A 27612-nucleotide genomic window follows, 5' to 3' on the forward strand; every position below is an offset into this window, starting at 1 on the left:
CATTATGTTAGTATCATTACCAGGTTTCAGAACCTAAGTATCCTGACTTCCTTGCCAGGACTCCACTCTGAGCATGATACTGCCAGAAAGCAGGAGAAATAGAACTTATAATATAGGCATTTTTTTTGTCCATTAGAAAACAGTACGGCTGTTACCATTGTCGTCTTCAGTGTCTCCCTTTGCTTGTGCAGTTCCCACGCTATTACCTAGAGGTGACGTACAGCTCAGTCCAACTGGTGAATTGAAAGAGTCATTTTTGCCCTCTTCAAGCCTGGTTTCTCATCCTACCTCAAAATGATTACCCGAAAGTGGATTTCTTAAGTGCTTTTGGAAAGGGAAGAGTTATCTGATTACTTCAGATTCCTCACCTGTAAAGTGGTTATAACACCACCACCAATAATAATAGCAGTAATAATTAATAGATGAATAAGCTGATCTATTGCGTATGATTTATATGGAGGAAGATACAATAAGTTCTAGAAAGACAAAGAAAAATCATGACAAGCATATTACGTTAACGAAAAAGAAATCCATAGATATTAATGAAAACTGGGGTATGTGGCAAGTATCGAAGCCTAATGAATTTACTAACAAATGGCATTCTGTACTATCCATGCAATATTATGAAAGTGAATTTTGCCCACTCTATTTTAGTGAATACTATTAACCAGAAGACACGATGGAGGTGATAGAGGTGAATGAATTCCTAGCCAATGCATACAGACAGAGAAGGTATGTCAGTAAAAAATGCATAACAAGCAACAGAATGCAATAAATGTGCATGTATAGGTAGCCACAACACATATAGACAAGTATTTCAATGAAAACCGGTACGAAGCAGACAGCAAAATAATAAGTGTAAAAGAGTTTCATTATTGTGCTCCTTCATATTTTTACCCAGCAAGTAAGAGGTATTAAGCCTAGGAGAAATATATATTTCAATGAATATAGCTTATATAATAAGCAGAAAGGAAGCTTAAAATGTATCAGGAAGGTTTTTGGATTTATCCTAGAACTTAGATTAGAATCATCTTCAGCATCCAAGAAGATGGCATCCCAAAACCTCAAAAAACCATCATGCCTAGAATCCAATTAAAAAAGATTTTCAAATGTAAGAAAATCCACAGGACTCCACAATATGGTTTTCGATAAACGTGGATGTTTGTTTGTTTTGTTTCTTTGGCCGCGCCGCGTGGCCCTGGCCGTGAAAGCACCGAGTCCTAAGCACTGGACCGCCAGGGAATTCCCTAAGTGGGGGGGGGAATTAGAGATGTGGGGCTTGACTTTTTCTTCTTCTTCTTCGGTAGCTAAGCTCTACAAGCGAACGATGGCTGTTGATCAATGTGCTCTCTGTGTTAGGAAGGAAATAACTGTAAAAATGAAAAGCAGCCTTGCCTTAGAACCTACATATCACACCAAGGAAAATAGTCCTTCTGATTCAATTTAGAAGATATCACTTAAAATGTTGAATTGGTGAAATGTCTACCTAGTTTAAAAATTAGAAAGAATAAAACACTGAAAAGCAGCCCCCTAGATAACCACTGTGGTTGCTTGTTTATAGGAGGCATCATTTCTAAAACGTATTTCTAAAATGTTTATATTCAAAACTGTCAAGTGGCCAACTGTATTCAGAGAGGCAATAAAAGAAAGAAAACGGAGTATGACTTTTCTGATAAGCTGCCTTTCCTGGTGATCCCCTGTTCTGGCCTTACTTTCCTTCTTAGTCTGTTAATGTAAGGGTTTGCTACCATCAACTTGGTTTTGCCCTGCTCTGAGCAGGTTTCCCTCTGTGCTGTTTCTGCTTTAATTGAAAATCTTTGGTTCCCATCAGCATTCCATTGCAAACTCCGTTTTTCTTGAGAGCTCCTCTATGCTTTCCCTCTTCATTCTTACATTTTCTCCCATCTCTTGGTGCCTGTTGGCCTGTGCTAATGAAAACCATCCTAAACTTCCTTACGCTCGACTCTGTGCCTCCCTGTAGAGCCCAGTACTCTCCATCCTCTCTCCCTATTCTCTCTTTTCAACTAGTCGAAATCCTAGTGGAGGGAGACCATTAGAGATGAAACATCTTGGTATATATTGCTAGTTTTCTATGTCCCCTGGCTTTTCTATGTTTCTGTTGAAACACTCTTGAGAAGTGTCTGATTTCGTTTTCTACATGGGTACCCTTTAAGGCTCAATACTGGAAAAGAAGGGGATCAGAGTGATCAACCCAACGTGGTATCCTAACGTAACAGTTAAGGAAAGCAACAGGCTTTGTGAGACAGCCAGTGATTTGTCCAAAGTCACACAGATAGTAAACGTCAAAGTCAAAACTGAAATTAGGTCTCCAGACTTGTAGTTCAATACTTTCCCTCATTATTCCATGCTATTTTGAATCTCCTACTTACTCAATTTAGGGGCAAAAGAAATCGAACGCAAAACTTTCCAAAGTTTCTTTTCTTACCTGACATGGTCAGAGAAGAGGAAGCATCCACTGCAGGTACAAGGGATGAGGAGACAACACTAGAGGATGTCCGAGTGGCTGCAGCTGAACGGCGCACGTGTCCAGTACAGAGGTCACTGGTTACTGGTCCAAACAGCTCCACGGAAACCCCAAGACTCTACCAAGTGGTAGTAGGTTTGGTAGGAGAGTGATGTCACAAAGCAGGCAGTTGAAAGGTATGAGAGAGCCAATAGGGAGGTCCGATCCCCAACAGGAAGGCGGGCTTGGGTGAAGAGAGTGTAGGAGAGCTAAAACAACACCTGAGTTTCTGAGCTCTGGGGAGGAAATCCTAGAAGACAGATTTACCTCCCCCAGGCTCTTCCATTAGGGAAATCATTGCCACATTTCTTACAGACGTTCATTAATACACTGAACTAAGAGTTACTTATATTCTACAGAGTATTCTATTTTATGTATCATATACTTAGAGCTATATAGATCTTCTTTAATTAATAATCCTTAGGAAGGAAAGAGCCATCTAGTTTGAACTATTACAGTTGTTCTGAAATCATATGTGTCTAATGAGTGAACTGATAGCAGCTTTTAAGGAGCCAAAGTAGGGATTAAGAAGCTCTCTTTGTAACTTGGTTCAAGAGTAGGGTGAAGTTTGTTGAGTGTACCTTGTGGAGAATGTTGTGGTCCAAGGCTCTTCTCTTTTAGTTTCTTCTCCTTGACTCCTACCTTCCTTGGGCTGGGCTAGGCTGGGGGCCAGGTTGGACTTGCGACTTAACGTTTCTCTTCCGCTTTCTCTTTTTTTTTTTTCTTCCATTATGGGCATTGCTTCGAGGACAAGCCTTGATCTTGCATTGGACGTTACTTCCTGTCACCTTCCAGCAGCAGGAGTCTTCTTTTCAGTGCTTGATGCTTCACGAAATAGACTCTGCCCGTTGGCAGCAAATACCAGAGAGCTAGGAGACAGAGCTGGTTGCAGACCTTTCCTCTTCCAGCCTTTGGTTGCAATTGTTTGGCCCATAATTTGCTAGCTCTAGTTCCTTGGGCCACACAGGTATCCTGCCATCTCCAGCTCTTGTTATATGTGAGAGACATTCTGAACACTGTCCCTTTTTCTTTGCACAGAAGTATATACAGTGTGGCAGTTACTGTAATCTCCTCCGCCTTGCAAACAGCCACTCTAGAATCTTGGACCTCTAGGACTCTCTGTCTTGCATGCTTGGGGGCAAGGCCAAGCAAAATGAAGAGGAGAATAATTAGAGAAAGAGGAGGACGTTGGTGGAGAATTGGGAGCAGGTAAGGTGAAAGGGCACAGGAGAAAAGAGATGCATGTAGACTTTTTGGTTTCTGTGGGAAACAGGTTGACACACTTGGGCCTCATTTGGTATTAACAGAACAGAGAGTTAAAGATCTAAGTAGCTAGATAGTGTGCAGCAACTGCCATGAAGTCTGTACACTGAAGAGAACAGTCTCACATCTAGTTTTCATTTTGTTTTATGTCATAGTACCTTATTTATAGCATTCACTGGTGTGTTTGTAGAATACAGATGTTTTCAAATGCTCTGGTTTTGTCTACATGGTTATCTCCTTGTCCTGTTTGTAAGGAATCCAACATTGTAAGACATATTGCATGTTTTTCTCTTGACGATTGTTGACCTTGAAGCGTCATGAACTAACTTGAGCTGTTGGATTCTGTGGAGAAACGTTCAAAAGGGTCTGTGAAAAAGGCACTGTGGTGAGTCGCATTATGCACCCGAGCGTAAGGAGCAAGATATCTGCCACCAGCCCAGCTTGGCCTGGATTGCCTCTGTTTTAGTTCCCCTGGTTAGTGCTTTTCTCCCTAACCACTCTTGTGACTGTGATAATGTGAGTAAGGGCGGAGTTGCTAATGATCTATGTGTGAGGTAAGCTGGTTTGAGGGAGGAAATCTATGGACCTAGTCATTTTCCTTGGTGGTAAGCTTTCAGGGGTGCAGAGATGGATCTTCCTGGGGCCTTTTCTGGTCCCAGGAAGATATCGCATAGATGGGACCTCCCAAGACACACATTGAATCTTTAGGCCTGTTTTTCCTATTATGAGGTACGAACGAGTTTCTTCACTGATGGGGATGATGCTTATCTGAGAAGAAATTGTGAAAGGTGGTGTAGTGTAGAGGTGTGGCTTAAGCTTTTAAGTTTTCCTCCAGGTTTTTCCCCTAAGCTTCCTACTTCGGACGGCCTACTTACATGATACTAGTAGGTGATGTCCGGCTAACAGCTTCCTAAATATACCTGCAAGCCAGATCAGTGTCTCTTTTCTCTGTATTCCCATGGAAATCAAGAGTCCCGCCGAATTTTCCATCGAAACAGTTGATTTGTGTTGTCTCTAGGAATTCTAAAGGGCGTACCGTTGCTTCCTAACCGGTGTCATTTGGGAGATCCGCCTCTGTACGTTCAAATGATTAATTTTGAGACTTTGCTCATGTGTGCAGTAAACCCTTGAATTCCCTAAGACCTTCCTTTCCTCCATCTCCTACCCCATTAAGCCCGCTTCAGTTCATCTCCTGAATTTCTTTGGAATCTGTCAGCCAGCTCTTCCTCAACTTCCTAATACTGAACTTGCCTGTCTGTTGCGATTAGGTCCTAACTGGTGTCCATATATCTTGTTTCCTTCCAATCCACTCTTCACACAAGAAACCTTCAAAGCAAGTTGGAACGTTGCTCATAAACATCGCTCACAAGCATTGTTTTGAGAATAGAAAACACACTGTTGGCCTTTAAGACTCTGCGTGGTCTAGAATCCTCTCTGCTTCTCTAGCCCCATCTTGTGCCACTTTTGCCCTCACTTTCTATGCTTCAGATACACTGAATTAACCTTAGTTCTCACTCATCTGACAGAAGTCAGTTCAGATACTATTTTTCACTGTGATTCCTAGCATTAAGGAATTTGATTATCAGGTTTTGTATGAGGACTATTTCATCAGGGGTACAGAAGTTCTGGCCATCTCTGGTTTTGGATATCCCTTATTTGTTGAGACCTTTGCGTTGTTTGGTTGCCTTTTGTCTGTTTTCCAGATGGGAAAACAGGAACAAGGGAAGTATAGGTTATTACTAGGTGGGGTTGAACAAGTGGAGCAGCAAACTGCAAAGCAGAAAGAAGAGGGACGTACTATAGAGGGATATGACTTCCATTCTCAAGGCGCCTGCATCCTGTGCAGGGAGACAGCCTAACATAAAATGTGCCTAACAACAAATATATTGACTTCTTACTAAAAATCTCCAGTTCATAGAACCGAGGGGTTTGTACCTTCTCCTTTAAAAGTGATAGTCCTGGGACTTCCCCGGTGGTCCCGTGGTGAAGACTCTGCGCTTCCAATGCAGCAGGCGTGGGTTCAATCCCTGGTTGGGGAGCTAAGATCCCACATGCTGCGCAGCCAAAGAAATTTTTGTCGAACGTTATACTCCTGTATTGTTGGCTTTAGTGGTTTAGATTTTGTTGTACTGTTAAGAAGATTTCAGTTTATTTACCGGGAACAAACAACACATAATGTAAAAATAGTTTCCCAGAAACGATTTCCATCATTCTCTTCCTCCCTTTCTCCCGCAGACTGGTGTTTCACCTTGACAAGTTCTCTGTCATTCCATAGGAAAGCTGTCTGGCTTGGAGGTTGCAATCCCAGGGAATTTTTCATCAGCGGGGAAGTCTCCATCACTACAGAGGAATCAAGGGAGAAGTCAGTCCCTGGTAAGTGAGATGCTCCCCCTAAACACCAACACAGCAGTCGTGTACCTTTCAAGGGGTTCAGGGGCAAGATGGGCAAGGCATTTCTACTAACTCTTCTTAAGGATCACGGACAGTGCCCTATGCTACGAGGTAAGCGGTGACTGCTGTAGTTCTTACTGGTGATCCTTTCCTGTCACTGATTCTCGGCCTTCTTTGTATTTCATAGGACTGTTGTCAGTCCAATACAAAATGAGTCTTATTTTTAAAAACCTGAAATGTTTTACAGAGCCTAGCATTCTCATATAGGGTCCTTTCCATTCTCCCCACTTTCCCGAGAGGCCAAGAACACTTCACACCATGAACTAGGAGAGGGGGTAGAGCCCTTTCTGATGAAATACATCAACAAAGACAGAGCCTTAGCCTGCTTGCTCTCTGGACAGGATCTCGGACCACAAGGTCTTCAATCCTGGTATAAATGAAGGAAGTGAGGACAGTTCAACTGGCACTCTGATAACAAGAGTTCTGAAACACCTTCCGAAGAGACTATAGCAGTAGATGAGGGAAGGGAGTGCTACAGTGTGGCAGTACAGGGGGAACGATCGGCTACAGCAGTGAAAAGTGTGGTACCGATTGGTGTGCTCTCGGGATTCTTGTACATGTAGCATAGATGACCTCTACGGTGGCCCTCCCACCTTCCCACCTGCATTAGGTGTTCTTTTTTTTTGTAATTTATGTTTATGTATTTATTTACTGTTTGAACTTATTTATTCTACGTATTTATGTTTTTGGCCGCACTGGGTCTCTCATTGCTGTGCACGGGCTTTCTCTAGTTGGCGGCTAGCGGGGGCTACTCTCGGTTGCGGTGTGCGGGCATCTCATCGCGGTGGCTTCTCTTGTTGCGGAGCATGGGCTGTAGGCACGTGGGCTTCGGTAGTTGAGGCTCACGGGCTCTAGAATGCAGGCTCCGTCGTCGTGGCACATGCGCTTAGTTGCTGCACGGCATGTGGGATCTTCGCAGACCAGGGCTCGAACCCGTGTCCCCTGCATTGGCAGGCGCCACCAGGGAAGCCCTAGGTGTTCTCATATAGAGTCTAAAAACAGAGAGCACTGAGAGAAGGTAGTGGTTATTAAAGGCTCAGGATCTAAATTCTACCTGTCTCTACACCCCTTCCCAGCTGTCGATTTGACCCCATTTTTGAATGCTGACCTCATTGTTCAACTTTTCTCTGCCGTCTGTATACTCACCTTGAAAACTTGTTTCTGTGATGCGTTGAGCAGACACAGGGTGGCAGACTGCAGAGGTGGAAGCTGGTGGTCGGATATTTGTGGGCTGAATCTCCTTCAGTCCCATTCCCATTTCTGGTTGCCCAGAGGCCCTACTTCCTGTGTGTGACGCCGAGCCGTAGGATTGCGGGCAGGAGCCAAGTTCTCCATACAGTAAAGACCCCAGTGTGCCTTGGTTACAGTAATATACCTGGCTTCCTTCCTGGCAGGGAAGTGACAGGCGGCTATGCCCCTGCTTTGTTCGTGGGCCTCCTGATCCAGCAGTTCCCTTGGCTCTGCCCCTGTCGTCAGCTGCCCCTAGGATAACTCTGAGCCCTAGCCACTTCTCTGGTAGATTTCCCTATTCCCCCACTACAGTCACACCTGAATAAGGCAACTCAGACCTTTCAGAGATGTGTCCTGAACCTCTTGTTTTCTGAAATACCTATCTGGTGGTTGTGAGACTTAAGGCCAGCGTCCCCGAGAGACTTTTTCTATTTCTCCTAGTAAACCTAGACTCATCTTCTGTCACCTTCAACTCTACTCCAATTGTGTTCTTTCAACCCAGACCTCTGACCCTGCTTTTTACTTCTGCCATTTCATCCTCGCTCCTGCTTCCTTTCCTAAATCCATACGTCTCTTTTGGCCTTCCTAGCCCTGGGCCAAGTTCCTTCCTCTTTGCTCAGTTTTTACCCCTTTCCTTCATTCTCCCATCCAACTTTCAGTCCTTCCTTTCTCACGCCCCAGTTAGCAGCATCTGAAAATTCGAAAGGTTTGTTACTCGTCTATTAATTGTATTCCATTTACTTATTCAGTTCTATACCTGTCTTACCTGTGTATGGAAGAACAGCTGGTAGCCAAGGTGGCACCAAGAATCCTAGCAGCTCTCACTTGACGTATCCGTAGTAGTCGGCAATTTCCATTTCGTTTTCCCTCTCGGTGAAAAATTGCAGCTTGCCCGAAGAGGTGTATCCGGCAGCATTCTCCCGTTGTTGTTGAGCCCGCCTCTTCATGGCCTCTCGCTCTGGCCTCTGCTCTTGTTCGATGGGCTTTGACATGACTGGCTCAGGCACGTTGGGTTCCCTCCATGGAACTCGTTGCTTGCTGAAGTCTTGGAGTAGAAAGTGGGTTTGGAGCTTGGGTGGGGACTGGCGCTTATTCACAGCAGGGGGAACAGGCTCCCGCTGGAGAGGAGCGCCAGATGAAGTTTTGGAGGGTGCAGGCCTAGGAGCAGCAGACTGAGGGACACGAGGCTGGGTATGGTTGGGCCAAGCCGGTTGGGTTGGGTTGGTCACAGTTGGCTGAGCTGGTTTGGCGGGGCCTGGCAAAGAGGCAGGAGCTGGCTGGGATGAATTGGCTGCAGCAGGTTGAGCTGAGTCAGTAGAACCAGGCTGGGCACGGTAAGCCCCAGCAGGCCGATGTGAGGCCAGAGACTGTGGCCTCCGAGGAGCGGGTCGAGCTTGAGGCTTGTCCCAGGCAGAAAAAGGCAGAGGTATCAACTTGACCTTCCCAGGAGGAGGCCGCTCATACTGGGCTGGAGACGGACACTCTGTTTCAGCACTGCTGTCTGGTTTCTGGGCTTGGACTTGCGTTTTCTCAGGACCCTTCCCCTCACGTGGGGTATGCCGCCATGGCTGGATAGCTGGGGGTGGCTGGGGGTCTTTGGGGTTGCTTGACTTTCCCAAGAGCCGACAGGAAGAGCGCCCAGTTTTCGTCTCATTCTTCTTCCCCAGCGCATGAAGAACCTTCACAGACTCCAGCATGCGCACGCCAAGGGAGGTTCGAGGCTTTTGAAAGCTCTGTTGGAGAAGCTCAGTTTGGTGTTCCTTTCGCTTCGTGTGGGGGATTGCTGGCTTCTCTTCTGCCTTGACTTTGTTCCCTGACTGCTTGTTCTCCTCAGCCTTGTTTCTCCCTCTGGTCCTTTTGGTCTTTTCCTGCCCGTGGCTCTTAGTTTTGCTGATCTTTCTGGATGCAGCTTTCTGAGGTTTGCCTTGAGAGTGCTTGGCCGTGTTCACAGGAGCCCTGTCACTGACTGCAGCGTGGCATGTAACCACTTCTCCCCCTAACAGGCACTCTGGATTCTTTGGCTGGATTTTGGCCTTGGGAGCGCCACTGATAGGCTCAGAGGCTTTCTGTTTGTTCTTCCTGGGTTGATCAGAGGGAACCTTTATGACACTTGGCTTTTCCTGCACCTGATTCACCTTAATGGCTCTGGTGTCTTTAGCTTTGATCACGTTGGGACCTTGGGATTGATCAAGATCTTTCAAAGGATTAAAGAGCTGGGGAAGGTGAATATCCTCCGCCAGTGTAGTAATGTCTGCAAGACCACTGCTAGGTTCAATCCCATTTTCAAGTGTCCCTAGGTCCTGACGACTCCGGCTGTTCTCTCCCAGATCAGCATTTTCAGAACCAGGCTGCTCCTCTTGGCTGAGGGGATCGGTGCAGGCCAGCGGCTGGTGAATATCAGGGATTCCTAAAGGGAGTAGTGGAGGATCTTGGTTCTCTGTTGGGATCTGGTAGGCATCCAGAGGCTTTGAAAGCTTGGTTTTGATATCATCCACGTGCTTACTCTCTATTTGTCCCTGGCTTGGAGCTGGAGGCAGGGCCAGGAGACGCCTGGCACTCTGGACTGGAGCTGTCACTGAAATGTCCCCAAGTTCAGATGGTGGGTTACTCTCAAGTATGTGGCTGTTTCTGCTACTGCAGGACTTGGGGAGTTCTTGACTTTGTGTCACACAAAACGTCTGGCTTGGAGGTTGCAATCCCAGGGAATTTTTCATCACCAGGGGGGAGGTCTCCATCCCTACAAAGGGATCAAGGGAGAAGTCAGTCCCTGGTAAGTGAGATGCTCCCCCTAAACACCAACACAGCAGTCGTGTACCTTTCAAGGGGTTCAGGGGCAAGATGGGCAAGGCATTTCTACTAACTCTTCTTAAGGATCACGGACAGTGCCCTATGCTACGAGGTAAGCGGTGACTGTTGTAATTCTTACTGGTGAGCCTTTCCTGTCGCTGATTCTCGGCTCGCTTTGTATTTCATAGGACTGTTTATAAGTCCAATACAAAATGAGTCTTATTTTTAAAAACCTGAAATGTTTTACAAAGCCTAGCATTCTCATATAGGGTCCTTTCCATTCTCCCCACTTTCCCGAGAGGCCAAGAACACGTCACACCATGAACTAGGAGAGGGGGTAGAGCCCTTGCTGATGAAATACATCAACAAAGACAGAGTCTTAGCCTGCTTGCTCTCTGGACAGGATCTCGGACCACAAGGTCTTCAATCCTGGTATAAATGAAGGAAGTGAGGACAGTTCAACTGGCACTCTCATAACAAGAGTTCTGAAACACCTTCCGAAGAGACTATAGCAGTAGATGAGGGAAGGGAGTGCTACAGTGTGGCAGTACAGGGGGAACGATCGGCTACAGCAGTGAAAAGTGTGGTACCGATTGGTGTGCTCTCGGGGTTCTTGTACATGTAGCATAGATGACCTCTACAGTGGCCCTCCCACCGTCCCACCTGCATTAGGTGTTCTTTTTTTTTTGTAATTTATGTTTATGTATTTATTTACTGTTTGAACTTATTTATTCTACGTATTTATGTTTTTGGCTGCACTGGGTCTCTCATTGCTGTGCACGGGCTTTCTCTAGTTGGCGGCTAGCGGGGGCTACTCTTGGTTGCGGTGTGCGGGCTTCTCATCGCGGTGGCTTCTCTTGTTGCGGAGCATGGGCTGTAGGCACGTGGGCTTCGGTAGTTGAGGCTCACGGGCTCTAGAATGCAGGCTCCGTCGTTGTGGCACATGCGCTTAGTTGCTGCACGGCATGTGGGATCTTCGCAGACCAGGGCTCGAACCCGTGTCCCCCGCATTGCATTGGCAGGCGGATTCTTAACCACGGCGCCACCAGGGAAGCCCTAGGTGTTCTCATAGAGAGTCTAAAAACAGAGGGCACTGAGCGAAGGTAGTGGTTATTAAAGGCTCAGGATCTGAATTCTACCTGCCTCTACACCCCTTCCCAGCTGTCGATTTGACCCCATTTTTGAATGCCGACCTCATTCTTCAACTTTCTCTGGCGTTTGTTATACTCACCTTGAAAACTTGTTTCTGTGATGCGTTGAGCAGACACAGGGTGGCAGACTGCAGAGGTGGAAGCTGGTGGTCGGATATTTGTGGGCTGAATCTCCTTCGGTCCCATTCCCATTTCTGGTTGCCCAGAGGCCCGACTTCCTGTGTATGACGCCGAGCCGTAGGATTGCGGGCAGGAGCCAAGTTCTCCATACAGTAAAGACCCCAGTGTGCCTTGGTTATAGTAATATACCTGGCTTCCTTCCTGGCAGGGAAGTGGCAGGCGGCTCTGCCCCTGATTTGGAATCTGAGATGGTGTTCCCTGAGCAAGGCTGGCAGAAAGCGATGGATGTAGAGGGACCATGTTCTTGGCGTCTGAAGTTTTATCATCCTGGGCTGCCAGAAACATGGAGGAGGCAGCTGTGTGGCGGTCAGTGAGTGCCAGAGTAAAGTCTCCGAGTGAAGAAGAATTCTTTTCAGTGCTTGCTGTGATGTCCCACTCAAGAACACCTGGATAGGAAGCAGCTGAAGTGGAGATCTGGCTGTGGTCAGTAACTCCAGATAACATAGTCGTGCTAGAATGTTGGTAAAGGTAGGCACTACCCATGAGTGTCTGGAAAGGGGTACCAGTAGCCGATGCCGAACTGACGGCAGGGGCAGAGACTCTGGAGAAGTTGCAGACACTTCGTGTTAGGGAAGTTGCATTGCTCACCACAGGAGGAGAATGCTGCAGAGAATTTAGAGTTCCAAGTAGAGATGGATGTTGGAAATTTTCTGTAAGAACAAGAGGGTCATGAAAAACTCAGGGAGGTTGAGAAATTCTCACTACGTTTGAGGAACGGCATCATCTGAAGGTTCTTGCTATCAGGACACCTCTACTATCACTACTTCCTGAGAAACCCAAAATCAGACAGTTAATGATGGCTGTAAGGACTGAGCAGTTTTCCACTCTTCTCTATTAACTGCCTGTGCTCCCATCTTGGGCACAGACGGGCAGAAGAGCCAAGTGGTGTGGTTCAGAGATTGTTCTCTAGGCTGGAAGCAACCTTCTCCCTGCCCTGTCTTTCCCTTCAGCCTGCACTCGTATTGACTTCTATGCTATTTCCTAGACTGGAAGCATTTTAGAACTAGGAGGCCCTTAGAGAACTTCGATGTTCTCAGTCTCATTTCGTAAGGAAACTGAGGCTCAGAGAGGTCGGGTTGACTTGTTCAAGTTCTCTCATTATGTTAGTATCATTACCAGGTTTCAGAACCTAAGTATCCTGACTTCCTTGCCAGGACTCCACTCTGAGCATGATACTGCCAGAAAGCAGGAGAAATAGAACTTATAATATAGGCATTTTTTTTGTCCATTAGAAAACAGTACGGCTGTTACCATTGTCGTCTTCAGTGTCTCCCTTTGCTTGTGCAGTTCCCACGCTATTACCTAGAGGTGACGTACAGCTCAGTCCAACTGGTGAATTGAAAGAGTCATTTTTGCCCTCTTCAAGCCTGGTTTCTCATCCTACCTCAAAATGATTACCCGAAAGTGGATTTCTTAAGTGCTTTTGGAAAGGGAAGAGTTATCTGATTACTTCAGATTCCTCACCTGTAAAGTGGTTATAACACCACCACCAATAATAATAGCAGTAATAATTAATAGATGAATAAGCTGATCTATTGCGTATGATTTATATGGAGGAAGATACAATAAGTTCTAGAAAGACAAAGAAAAATCATGACAAGCATATTACGTTAACGAAAAAGAAATCCATAGATATTAATGAAAACTGGGGTATGTGGCAAGTATCGAAGCCTAATGAATTTACTAACAAATGGCATTCTGTACTATCCATGCAATATTATGAAAGTGAATTTTGCCCACTCTATTTTAGTGAATACTATTAACCAGAAGACACGATGGAGGTGATAGAGGTGAATGAATTCCTAGCCAATGCATACAGACAGAGAAGGTATGTCAGTAAAAAATGCATAACAAGCAACAGAATGCAATAAATGTGCATGTATAGGTAGCCACAACACATATAGACAAGTATTTCAATGAAAACCGGTACGAAGCAGACAGCAAAATAATAAGTGTAAAAGAGTTTCATTATTGTGCTCCTTCATATTTTTACCCAGCAAGTAAGAGGTATTAAGCCTAGGAGAAATATATATTTCAATGAATATAGCTTATATAATAAGCAGAAAGGAAGCTTAAAATGTATCAGGAAGGTTTTTGGATTTATCCTAGAACTTAGATTAGAATCATCTTCAGCATCCAAGAAGATGGCATCCCAAAACCTCAAAAAACCATCATGCCTAGAATCCAATTAAAAAAGATTTTCAAATGTAAGAAAATCCACAGGACTCCACAATATGGTTTTCGATAAACGTGGATGTTTGTTTGTTTTGTTTCTTTGGCCGCGCCGCGTGGCCCTGGCCGTGAAAGCACCGAGTCCTAAGCACTGGACCGCCAGGGAATTCCCTAAGTGGGGGGGGGAATTAGAGATGTGGGGCTTGACTTTTTCTTCTTCTTCTTCTTCTTCTTCGGTAGCTAAGCTCTACAAGCGAACGATGGCTGTTGATCAATGTGCTCTCTGTGTTAGGAAGGAAATAACTGTAAAAATGAAAAGCAGCCTTGCCTTAGAACCTACATATCACACCAAGGAAAATAGTCCTTCTGATTCAATTTAGAAGATATCACTTAAAATGTTGAATTGGTGAAATGTCTACCTAGTTTAAAAATTAGAAAGAATAAAACACTGAAAAGCAGCCCCCTAGATAACCACTGTGGTTGCTTGTTTATAGGAGGCATCATTTCTAAAACGTATTTCTAAAATGTTTATATTCAAAACTGTCAAGTGGCCAACTGTATTCAGAGAGGCAATAAAAGAAAGAAAACGGAGTATGACTTTTCTGATAAGCTGCCTTTCCTGGTGATCCCCTGTTCTGGCCTTACTTTCCTTCTTAGTCTGTTAATGTAAGGGTTTGCTACCATCAACTTGGTTTTGCCCTGCTCTGAGCAGGTTTCCCTCTGTGCTGTTTCTGCTTTAATTGAAAATCTTTGGTTCCCATCAGCATTCCATTGCAAACTCCGTTTTTCTTGAGAGCTCCTCTATGCTTTCCCTCTTCATTCTTACATTTTCTCCCATCTCTTGGTGCCTGTTGGCCTGTGCTAATGAAAACCATCCTAAACTTCCTTACGCTCGACTCTGTGCCTCCCTGTAGAGCCCAGTACTCTCCATCCTCTCTCCCTATTCTCTCTTTTCAACTAGTCGAAATCCTAGTGGAGGGAGACCATTAGAGATGAAACATCTTGGTATATATTGCTAGTTTTCTATGTCCCCTGGCTTTTCTATGTTTCTGTTGAAACACTCTTGAGAAGTGTCTGATTTCGTTTTCTACATGGGTACCCTTTAAGGCTCAATACTGGAAAAGAAGGGGATCAGAGTGATCAACCCAACGTGGTATCCTAACGTAACAGTTAAGGAAAGCAACAGGCTTTGTGAGACAGCCAGTGATTTGTCCAAAGTCACACAGATAGTAAACGTCAAAGTCAAAACTGAAATTAGGTCTCCAGACGTGTAGTTCAATACTTTCCCTCATTATTCCATGCTATTTTGAATCTCCTACTTACTCAATTTAGGGGCAAAAGAAATCGAACGCAAAACTTTCCAAAGTTTCTTTTCTTACCTGACATGGTCAGAGAAGAGGAAGCATCCACTGCAGGTACAAGGGATGAGGAGACAACACTAGAGGATGTCCGAGTGGCTGCAGCTGAACGGCGCACGTGTCCAGTACAGAGGTCACTGGTTACTGGTCCAAACAGCTCCACGGAAACCCCAAGACTCTACCAAGTGGTAGTAGGTTTGGTAGGAGAGTGATGTCACAAAGCAGGCAGTTGAAAGGTATGAGAGAGCCAATAGGGAGGTCCGATCCCCAACAGGAAGGCGGGCTTGGGTGAAGAGAGTGTAGGAGAGCTAAAACAACACCTGAGTTTCTGAGCTCTGGGGAGGAAATCCTAGAAGACAGATTTACCTCCCCCAGGCTCTTCCATTAGGGAAATCATTGCCACATTTCTTACAGACGTTCATTAATACACTGAACTAAGAGTTACTTATATTCTACAGAGTATTCTATTTTATGTATCATATACTTAGAGCTATATAGATCTTCTTTAATTAATAATCCTTAGGAAGGAAAGAGCCATCTAGTTTGAACTATTACAGTTGTTCTGAAATCATATGTGTCTAATGAGTGAACTGATAGCAGCTTTTAAGGAGCCAAAGTAGGGATTAAGAAGCTCTCTTTGTAACTTGGTTCAAGAGTAGGGTGAAGTTTGTTGAGTGTACCTTGTGGAGAATGTTGTGGTCCAAGGCTCTTCTCTTTTAGTTTCTTCTCCTTGACTCCTACCTTCCTTGGGCTGGGCTAGGCTGGGGGCCAGGTTGGACTTGCGACTTAACGTTTCTCTTCCGCTTTCTCTTTTTTTTTTTTCTTCCATTATGGGCATTGCTTCGAGGACAAGCCTTGATCTTGCATTGGACGTTACTTCCTGTCACCTTCCAGCAGCAGGAGTCTTCTTTTCAGTGCTTGATGCTTCACGAAATAGACTCTGCCCGTTGGCAGCAAATACCAGAGAGCTAGGAGACAGAGCTGGTTGCAGACCTTTCCTCTTCCAGCCTTTGGTTGCAATTGTTTGGCCCATAATTTGCTAGCTCTAGTTCCTTGGGCCACACAGGTATCCTGCCATCTCCAGCTCTTGTTATATGTGAGAGACATTCTGAACACTGTCCCTTTTTCTTTGCACAGAAGTATATACAGTGTGGCAGTTACTGTAATCTCCTCCGCCTTGCAAACAGCCACTCTAGAATCTTGGACCTCTAGGACTCTCTGTCTTGCATGCTTGGGGGCAAGGCCAAGCAAAATGAAGAGGAGAATAATTAGAGAAAGAGGAGGACGTTGGTGGAGAATTGGGAGCAGGTAAGGTGAAAGGGCACAGGAGAAAAGAGATGCATGTAGACTTTTTGGTTTCTGTGGGAAACAGGTTGACACACTTGGGCCTCATTTGGTATTAACAGAACAGAGAGTTAAAGATCTAAGTAGCTAGATAGTGTGCAGCAACTGCCATGAAGTCTGTACACTGAAGAGAAGAGTCTCACATCTAGTTTTCATTTTGTTTTATGTCATAGTACCTTATTTATAGCATTCACTGGTGTGTTTGTAGAATACAGATGTTTTCAAATGCTCTGGTTTTGTCTACATGGTTATCTCCTTGTCCTGTTTGTAAGGAATCCAACATTGTAAGACATATTGCATGTTTTTCTCTTGACGATTGTTGACCTTGAAGCGTCATGAACTAACTTGAGCTGTTGGATTCTGTGGAGAAACGTTCAAAAGGGTCTGTGAAAAAGGCACTGTGGTGAGTCGCATTATGCACCCGAGCGTAAGGAGCAAGATATCTGCCACCAGCCCAGCTTGGCCTGGATTGCCTCTGTTTTAGTTCCCCTGGTTAGTGCTTTTCTCCCTAACCACTCTTGTGACTGTGATAATGTGAGTAAGGGCGGAGTTGCTAATGATCTATGTGTGAGGTAAGCTGGTTTGAGGGAGGAAATCTATGGACCTAGTCATTTTCCTTGGTGGTAAGCTTTCAGGGGTGCAGAGATGGATCTTCCTGGGGCCTTTTCTGGTCCCAGGAAGATATCGCATAGATGGGACCTCCCAAGACACACATTGAATCTTTAGGCCTGTTTTTCCTATTATGAGGTACGAACGAGTTTCTTCACTGATGGGGATGATGCTTATCTGAGAAGAAATTGTGAAAGGTGGTGTAGTGTAGAGGTGTGGCTTAAGCTTTTAAGTTTTCCTCCAGGTTTTTCCCCTAAGCTTCCTACTTCGGACGGCCTACTTACATGATACTAGTAGGTGATGTCCGGCTAACAACTTCCTAAATATACCTGCAAGCCAGATCAGTGTCTCTTTTCTCTGTATTCCCATGGAAATCAAGAGTCCCGCCGAATTTTCCATCGAAACAGTTGATTTGTGTTGTCTCTAGGAATTCTAAAGGGCGTACCGTTGCTTCCTAACCGGTGTCATTTGGGAGATCCGCCTCTGTACGTTCAAATGATTAATTTTGAGACTTTGCTCATGTGTGCAGTAAACCCTTGAATTCCCTAAGACCTTCCTTTCCTCCATCTCCTACCCCATTAAGCCCGCTTCAGTTCATCTCCTGAATTTCTTTGGAATCTGTCAGCCAGCTCTTCCTCAACTTCCTAATACTGAACTTGCCTGTCTGTTGCGATTAGGTCCTAACTGGTGTCCATATATCTTGTTTCCTTCCAATCCACTCTTCACACAAGAAACCTTCAAAGCAAGTTGGAACGTTGCTCATAAACATCGCTCACAAGCATTGTTTTGAGAATAGAAAACACACTGTTGGCCTTTAAGACTCTGCGTGGTCTAGAATCCTCTCTGCTTCTCTAGCCCCATCTTGTGCCACTTTTGCCCTCACTTTCTATGCTTCAGATACACTGAATTAACCTTAGTTCTCACTCATCTGACAGAAGTCAGTTCAGATACTATTTTTCACTGTGATTCCTAGCATTAAGGAATTTGATTATCAGGTTTTGTATGAGGACTATTTCATCAGGGGTACAGAAGTTCTGGCCATCTCTGGTTTTGGATATCCCTTATTTGTTGAGACCTTTGCGTTGTTTGGTTGCCTTTTGTCTGTTTTCCAGATGGGAAAACAGGAACAAGGGAAGTATAGGTTATTACTAGGTGGGGTTGAACAAGTGGAGCAGCAAACTGCAAAGCAGAAAGAAGAGGGACGTACTATAGAGGGATATGACTTCCATTCTCAAGGCGCCTGCATCCTGTGCAGGGAGACAGCCTAACATAAAATGTGCCTAACAACAAATATATTGACTTCTTACTAAAAATCTCCAGTTCATAGAACCGAGGGGTTTGTACCTTCTCCTTTAAAAGTGATAGTCCTGGGACTTCCCCGGTGGTCCCGTGGTGAAGACTCTGCGCTTCCAATGCAGCAGGCGTGGGTTCAATCCCTGGTTGGGGAGCTAAGATCCCACATGCTGCACAGCCAAAGAAATTTTTGTCGAACGTTATACTCCTGTATTGTTGGCTTTAGTGGTTTAGATTTTGTTGTACTGTTAAGAAGATTTCAGTTTATTTACCGGGAACAAACAACACATAATGTAAAAATAGTTTCCCAGAAACGATTTCCATCATTCTCTTCCTCCCTTTCTCCCGCAGACTGGTGTTTCACCTTGACAAGTTCTCTGTCATTCCATAGGAAAGCTGTCTGGCTTGGAGGTTGCAATCCCAGGGAATTTTTCATCAGCGGGGAAGTCTCCATCACTACAGAGGAATCAAGGGAGAAGTCAGTCCCTGGTAAGTGAGATGCTCCCCCTAAACACCAACACAGCAGTCGTGTACCTTTCAAGGGGTTCAGGGGCAAGATGGGCAAGGCATTTCTACTAACTCTTCTTAAGGATCACGGACAGTGCCCTATGCTACGAGGTAAGCGGTGACTGCTGTAGTTCTTACTGGTGATCCTTTCCTGTCACTGATTCTCGGCCTTCTTTGTATTTCATAGGACTGTTGTCAGTCCAATACAAAATGAGTCTTATTTTTAAAAACCTGAAATGTTTTACAGAGCCTAGCATTCTCATATAGGGTCCTTTCCATTCTCCCCACTTTCCCGAGAGGCCAAGAACACTTCACACCATGAACTAGGAGAGGGGGTAGAGCCCTTTCTGATGAAATACATCAACAAAGACAGAGCCTTAGCCTGCTTGCTCTCTGGACAGGATCTCGGACCACAAGGTCTTCAATCCTGGTATAAATGAAGGAAGTGAGGACAGTTCAACTGGCACTCTGATAACAAGAGTTCGGAAACACCTTCCAAAGAGACTATAGCAGTAGATGAGGGAAGGGAGTGCTACAGTGTGGCAGTACAGGGGGAATGATCGGCTACAGCAGTGAAAAGTGTGGTACCGATTGGTGTGCTCTCGGGGTTCTTGTACATGTAGCATAGATGACCTCTACAGTGGCCCTCCCACCTTCCCACCTGCATTAGGTGTTCTTTTTTTTTGTAATTTATGTTTATGTATTTATTTACTGTTTGAACTTATTTATTCTACGTATTTATTTTTTTGGCTGCACTGGGTCTCTCATTGCTGTGCACGGGCTTTCTCTAGTTGGCGGCTAGCGGGGGCTACTCTCGGTTGCGGTGTGCGGGCATCTCATCGCGGTGGCTTCTCTTGTTGCGGAGCATGGGCTGTAGGCACGTGGGCTTCGGTAGTTGAGGCTCACGGGCTCTAGAATGCAGGCTCCGTCGTTGTGGCACATGCGCTTAGTTGCTGCACGGCATGTGGGATCTTCGCAGACCAGGGCTCGAACCCGTGTCCCCTGCATTGGCAGGCGCCACCAGGGAAGCCCTAGGTGTTCTCATATAGAGTCTAAAAACAGAGAGCACTGAGAGAAGGTAGTGGTTATTAAAGGCTCAGGATCTAAATTCTACCTGTCTCTACACCCCTTCCCAGCTGTCGATTTGACCCCATTTTTGAATGCCGACCTCATTCTTCAACTTTCTCTGGCGTTTGTTATACTCACCTTGAAAACTTGTTTCTGTGATGCGTTGAGCAGACACAGGGTGGCAGACTGCAGAGGTGGAAGCTGGTGGTCGGATATTTGTGGGCTGAATCTCCTTCAGTCCCATTCCCATTTCTGGTTGCCCAGAGGCCCGACTTCCTGTGTATGACGCCGAGCCGTAGGATTGCGGGCAGGAGCCAAGTTCTCCATACAGTAAAGACCCCAGTGTGCCTTGGTTACAGTAATATACCTGGCTTCCTTCCTGGCAGGGAAGTGACAGGCGGCTCTGCCCCTGATTTGGAATCTGAGATGGTGTTCCCTGAGCAAGGCTGGCAGAAAGCGATGGATGTAGAGGGACCATGTTCTTGGCGTCTGAAGTTTTATCATCCTGGGCTGCCAGAAACATGGAGGAGGCAGCTGTGTGGCGGTCAGTGAGTGCCAGAGTAAAGTCTCCGAGTGAAGAAGAATTCTTTTCAGTGCTTGCTGTGATGTCCCACTCAAGAACACCTGGATAGGAAGCAGCTGAAGTGGAGATCTGGCTGTGGTCAGTAACTCCAGATAACATAGTCGTGCTAGAATGTTGGTAAAGGTAGGCACTACCCATGAGTGTCTGGAAAGGGGTACCAGTAGCCGATGCCGAACTGACGGCAGGGGCAGAGACTCTGGAGAAGTTGCAGACACTTCGTGTTAGGGAAGTTGCATTGCTCACCACAGGAGGAGAATGCTGCAGAGAATTTAGAGTTCCAAGTAGAGATGGATGTTGGAAATTTTCTGTAAGAACAAGAGGGTCATGAAAAACTCAGGGAGGTTGAGAAATTCTCACTACGTTTGAGGAACGGCATCATCTGAAGGTTCTTGCTATCAGGACACCTCTACTATCACTACTTCCTGAGAAACCCAAAATCAGACAGTTAATGATGGCTGTAAGGACTGAGCAGTTTTCCACTCTTCTCTATTAACTGCCTGTGCTCCCATCTTGGGCACAGACGGGCAGAAGAGCCAAGTGGTGTGGTTCAGAGATTGTTCTCTAGGCTGGAAGCAACCTTCTCCCTGCCCTGTCTTTCCCTTCAGCCTGCACTCGTATTGACTTCTATGCTATTTCCTAGACTGGAAGCATTTTAGAACTAGGAGGCCCTTAGAGAACTTCGATGTTCTCAGTCTCATTTCGTGAGTAAGGAAACTGAGGCTCAGAGAGGTCGGGTTGACTTGTTCAAGTTCTCTCATTATGTTAGTATCATTACCAGGTTTCAGAACCTAAGTATCCTGACTTCCTTGCCAGGACTCCACTCTGAGCATGATACTGCCAGAAAGCAGGAGAAATAGAACTTATAATATAGGCATTTTTTTTGTCCATTAGAAAACAGTACGGCTGTTACCATTGTCGTCTTCAGTGTCTCCCTTTGCTTGTGCAGTTCCCACGCTATTACCTAGAGGTGACGTACAGCTCAGTCCAACTGGTGAATTGAAAGAGTCATTTTTGCCCTCTTCAAGCCTGGTTTCTCATCCTACCTCAAAATGATTACCCGAAAGTGGATTTCTTAAGTGCTTTTGGAAAGGGAAGAGTTATCTGATTACTTCAGATTCCTCACCTGTAAAGTGGTTATAACACCACCACCAATAATAATAGCAGTAATAATTAATAGATGAATAAGCTGATCTATTGCGTATGATTTATATGGAGGAAGATACAATAAGTTCTAGAAAGACAAAGAAAAATCATGACAAGCATATTACGTTAACGAAAAAGAAATCCATAGATATTAATGAAAACTGGGGTATGTGGCAAGTATCGAAGCCTAATGAATTTACTAACAAATGGCATTCTGTACTATCCATGCAATATTATGAAAGTGAATTTTGCCCACTCTATTTTAGTGAATACTATTAACCAGAAGACACGATGGAGGTGATAGAGGTGAATGAATTCCTAGCCAATGCATACAGACAGAGAAGGTATGTCAGTAAAAAATGCATAACAAGCAACAGAATGCAATAAATGTGCATGTATAGGTAGCCACAACACATATAGACAAGTATTTCAATGAAAACCGGTACGAAGCAGACAGCAAAATAATAAGTGTAAAAGAGTTTCATTATTGTGCTCCTTCATATTTTTACCCAGCAAGTAAGAGGTATTAAGCCTAGGAGAAATATATATTTCAATGAATATAGCTTATATAATAAGCAGAAAGGAAGCTTAAAATGTATCAGGAAGGTTTTTGGATTTATCCTAGAACTTAGATTAGAATCATCTTCAGCATCCAAGAAGATGGCATCCCAAAACCTCAAAAAACCATCATGCCTAGAATCCAATTAAAAAAGATTTTCAAATGTAAGAAAATCCACAGGACTCCACAATATGGTTTTCGATAAACGTGGATGTTTGTTTGTTTTGTTTCTTTGGCCGCGCCGCGTGGCCCTGGCCGTGAAAGCACCGAGTCCTAAGCACTGGACCGCCAGGGAATTCCCTAAGTGGGGGGGGGAATTAGAGATGTGGGGCTTGACTTTTTCTTCTTCTTCTTCGGTAGCTAAGCTCTACAAGCGAACGATGGCTGTTGATCAATGTGCTCTCTGTGTTAGGAAGGAAATAACTGTAAAAATGAAAAGCAGCCTTGCCTTAGAACCTACATATCACACCAAGGAAAATAGTCCTTCTGATTCAATTTAGAAGATATCACTTAAAATGTTGAATTGGTGAAATGTCTACCTAGTTTAAAAATTAGAAAGAATAAAACACTGAAAAGCAGCCCCCTAGATAACCACTGTGGTTGCTTGTTTATAGGAGGCATCATTTCTAAAACGTATTTCTAAAATGTTTATATTCAAAACTGTCAAGTGGCCAACTGTATTCAGAGAGGCAATAAAAGAAAGAAAACGGAGTATGACTTTTCTGATAAGCTGCCTTTCCTGGTGATCCCCTGTTCTGGCCTTACTTTCCTTCTTAGTCTGTTAATGTAAGGGTTTGCTACCATCAACTTGGTTTTGCCCTGCTCTGAGCAGGTTTCCCTCTGTGCTGTTTCTGCTTTAATTGAAAATCTTTGGTTCCCATCAGCATTCCATTGCAAACTCCGTTTTTCTTGAGAGCTCCTCTATGCTTTCCCTCTTCATTCTTACATTTTCTCCCATCTCTTGGTGCCTGTTGGCCTGTGCTAATGAAAACCATCCTAAACTTCCTTACGCTCGACTCTGTGCCTCCCTGTAGAGCCCAGTACTCTCCATCCTCTCTCCCTATTCTCTCTTTTCAACTAGTCGAAATCCTAGTGGAGGGAGACCATTAGAGATGAAACATCTTGGTATATATTGCTAGTTTTCTATGTCCCCTGGCTTTTCTATGTTTCTGTTGAAACACTCTTGAGAAGTGTCTGATTTCGTTTTCTACATGGGTACCCTTTAAGGCTCAATACTGGAAAAGAAGGGGATCAGAGTGATCAACCCAACGTGGTATCCTAACGTAACAGTTAAGGAAAGCAACAGGCTTTGTGAGACAGCCAGTGATTTGTCCAAAGTCACACAGATAGTAAACGTCAAAGTCAAAACTGAAATTAGGTCTCCAGACTTGTAGTTCAATACTTTCCCTCATTATTCCATGCTATTTTGAATCTCCTACTTACTCAATTTAGGGGCAAAAGAAATCGAACGCAAAACTTTCCAAAGTTTCTTTTCTTACCTGACATGGTCAGAGAAGAGGAAGCATCCACTGCAGGTACAAGGGATGAGGAGACAACACTAGAGGATGTCCGAGTGGCTGCAGCTGAACGGCGCACGTGTCCAGTACAGAGGTCACTGGTTACTGGTCCAAACAGCTCCACGGAAACCCCAAGACTCTACCAAGTGGTAGTAGGTTTGGTAGGAGAGTGATGTCACAAAGCAGGCAGTTGAAAGGTATGAGAGAGCCAATAGGGAGGTCCGATCCCCAACAGGAAGGCGGGCTTGGGTGAAGAGAGTGTAGGAGAGCTAAAACAACACCTGAGTTTCTGAGCTCTGGGGAGGAAATCCTAGAAGACAGATTTACCTCCCCCAGGCTCTTCCATTAGGGAAATCATTGCCACATTTCTTACAGACGTTCATTAATACACTGAACTAAGAGTTACTTATATTCTACAGAGTATTCTATTTTATGTATCATATACTTAGAGCTATATAGATCTTCTTTAATTAATAATCCTTAGGAAGGAAAGAGCCATCTAGTTTGAACTATTACAGTTGTTCTGAAATCATATGTGTCTAATGAGTGAACTGATAGCAGCTTTTAAGGAGCCAAAGTAGGGATTAAGAAGCTCTCTTTGTAACTTGGTTCAAGAGTAGGGTGAAGTTTGTTGAGTGTACCTTGTGGAGAATGTTGTGGTCCAAGGCTCTTCTCTTTTAGTTTCTTCTCCTTGACTCCTACCTTCCTTGGGCTGGGCTAGGCTGGGGGCCAGGTTGGACTTGCGACTTAACGTTTCTCTTCCGCTTTCTCTTTTTTTTTTTTCTTCCATTATGGGCATTGCTTCGAGGACAAGCCTTGATCTTGCATTGGACGTTACTTCCTGTCACCTTCCAGCAGCAGGAGTCTTCTTTTCAGTGCTTGATGCTTCACGAAATAGACTCTGCCCGTTGGCAGCAAATACCAGAGAGCTAGGAGACAGAGCTGGTTGCAGACCTTTCCTCTTCCAGCCTTTGGTTGCAATTGTTTGGCCCATAATTTGCTAGCTCTAGTTCCTTGGGCCACACAGGTATCCTGCCATCTCCAGCTCTTGTTATATGTGAGAGACATTCTGAACACTGTCCCTTTTTCTTTGCACAGAAGTATATACAGTGTGGCAGTTACTGTAATCTCCTCCGCCTTGCAAACAGCCACTCTAGAATCTTGGACCTCTAGGACTCTCTGTCTTGCATGCTTGGGGGCAAGGCCAAGCAAAATGAAGAGGAGAATAATTAGAGAAAGAGGAGGACGTTGGTGGAGAATTGGGAGCAGGTAAGGTGAAAGGGCACAGGAGAAAAGAGATGCATGTAGACTTTTTGGTTTCTGTGGGAAACAGGTTGACACACTTGGGCCTCATTTGGTATTAACAGAACAGAGAGTTAAAGATCTAAGTAGCTAGATAGTGTGCAGCAACTGCCATGAAGTCTGTACACTGAAGAGAAGAGTCTCACATCTAGTTTTCATTTTGTTTTATGTCATAGTACCTTATTTATAGCATTCACTGGTGTGTTTGTAGAATACAGATGTTTTCAAATGCTCTGGTTTTGTCTACATGGTTATCTCCTTGTCCTGTTTGTAAGGAATCCAACATTGTAAGACATATTGCATGTTTTTCTCTTGACGATTGTTGACCTTGAAGCGTCATGAACTAACTTGAGCTGTTGGATTCTGTGGAGAAACGTTCAAAAGGGTCTGTGAAAAAGGCACTGTGGTGAGTCGCATTATGCACCCGAGCGTAAGGAGCAAGATATCTGCCACCAGCCCAGCTTGGCCTGGATTGCCTCTGTTTAGTTCCCCTGGTTAGTGCTTTTCTCCCTAACCACTCTTGTGACTGTGATAATGTGAGTAAGGGCGGAGTTGCTAATGATCTATGTGTGAGGTAAGCTGGTTTGAGGGAGGAAATCTATGGACCTAGTCATTTTCCCTTGGTGGTAAGCTTTCAGGGGTGCAGAGATGGATCTTCCTGGGGCCTTTTCTGGTCCCAGGAAGATATCGCATAGATGGGACCTCCCAAGACACACATTGAATCTTTAGGCCTGTTTTTCCTATTATGAGGTACGAACGAGTTTCTTCACTGATGGGGATGATGCTTATCTGAGAAGAAATTGTGAAAGGTGGTGTAGTGTAGAGGTGTGGCTTAAGCTTTTAAGTTTTCCTCCAGGTTTTCCCCTAAGCTTCCTACTTCGGACGGCCTACTTACATGATACTAGTAGGTGATGTCCGGCTAACAGCTTCCTAAATATACCTGCAAGCCAGATCAGTGTCTCTTTTCTCTGTATTCCCATGGAAATCAAGAGTCCCGCCGAATTTTCCATCGAAACAGTTGATTTGTGTTGTCTCTAGGAATTCTAAAGGGCGTACCGTTGCTTCCTAACCGGTGTCATTTGGGAGATCCGCCTCTGTACGTTCAAATGATTAATTTTGAGACTTTGCTCATGTGTGCAGTAAACCTTGAATTCCCTAAGACCTTCCTTTCCTCCATCTCCTACCCCATTAAGCCCGCTTCAGTTCATCTCCTGAATTTCTTTGGAATCTGTCAGCCAGCTCTTCCTCAACTTCCTAATACTGAACTTGCCTGTCTGTTGCGATTAGGTCCTAACTGGTGTCCATATATCTTGTTTCCTTCCAATCCACTCTTCACACAAGAAACCTTCAAAGCAAGTTGGAACGTTGCTCATAAACATCGCTCACAAGCATTGTTTTGAGAATAGAAAACACACTGTTGGCCTTTAAGACTCTGCGTGGTCTAGAATCCTCTCTGCTTCTCTAGCCCCATCTTGTGCCACTTTTGCCCTCACTTTCTATGCTTCAGATACACTGAATTAACCTTAGTTCTCACTCATCTGACAGAAGTCAGTTCAGATACTATTTTTCACTGTGATTCCTAGCATTAAGGAATTTGATTATCAGGTTTTGTATGAGGACTATTTCATCAGGGGTACAGAAGTTCTGGCCATCTCTGGTTTTGGATATCCCTTATTTGTTGAGACCTTTGCGTTGTTTGGTTGCCTTTTGTCTGTTTTCCAGATGGGAAAACAGGAACAAGGGAAGTATAGGTTATTACTAGGTGGGGTTGAACAAGTGGAGCAGCAAACTGCAAAGCAGAAAGAAGAGGGACGTACTATAGAGGGATATGACTTCCATTCTCAAGGCGCCTGCATCCTGTGCAGGGAGACAGCCTAACATAAAATGTGCCTAACAACAAATATATTGACTTCTTACTAAAAATCTCCAGTTCATAGAACCGAGGGGTTTGTACCTTCTCCTTTAAAAGTGATAGTCCTGGGACTTCCCCGGTGGTCCCGTGGTGAAGACTCTGCGCTTCCAACGCAGCAGGCGTGGGTTCAATCCCTGGTTGGGAGCTAAGATCCCACATGCTGCGCAGCCAAAGAAATTTTTGTCGAACGTTATACTCCTGTATTGTTGGCTTTAGTGGTTTAGATTTTGTTGTACTGTTAAGAAGATTTCAGTTTATTTACCGGGAACAAACAACACATAATGTAAAAATAGTTTCCCAGAAACGATTTCCATCATTCTCTTCCTCCCTTTCTCCCGCAGACTGGTGTTTCACCTTGACAAGTTCTCTGTCATTCCATAGGAAAGCTGTCTGGCTTGGAGGTTGCAATCCCAGGGAATTTTTCATCAGCGGGGAAGTCTCCATCACTACAGAGGAATCAAGGGAGAAGTCAGTCCCTGGTAAGTGAGATGCTCCCCCTAAACACCAACACAGCAGTCGTGTACCTTTCAAGGGGTTCAGGGGCAAGATGGGCAAGGCATTTCTACTAACTCTTCTTAAGGATCACGGACAGTGCCCTATGCTACGAGGTAAGCGGTGACTGCTGTAGTTCTTACTGGTGATCCTTTCCTGTCACTGAT

At 44.7% G+C, this 27612-nt stretch overlaps 1 protein-coding gene across 1 annotated transcript in view; it reads left to right on the forward strand.

The window, feature by feature from the left end:
* LOC309622181 (uncharacterized protein) overlaps positions 1-27612 on the forward strand; it is a gene marked incomplete at its 5' end in the record, with an annotated part of 78571 nt that overhangs the window by 40960 nt on the left and 9999 nt on the right. Inside the window, 3 exons of the mRNA XM_082409303.1 lie at positions 6023-6160; positions 18714-18851; positions 27335-27432. Coding sequence (XP_082265429.1) covers positions 6023-6160; positions 18714-18851; positions 27335-27432 — 374 coding nt within the window. The remainder of the gene's footprint in view (positions 1-6022; positions 6161-18713; positions 18852-27334; positions 27433-27612) is intronic.

Source organism: Balaenoptera borealis, assembly GCF_965194805.1.
Source record: "Balaenoptera borealis genome assembly, contig: HAP1_SCAFFOLD_1746, whole genome shotgun sequence".
NCBI lineage: Eukaryota > Metazoa > Chordata > Mammalia > Artiodactyla > Balaenopteridae > Balaenoptera > Balaenoptera borealis.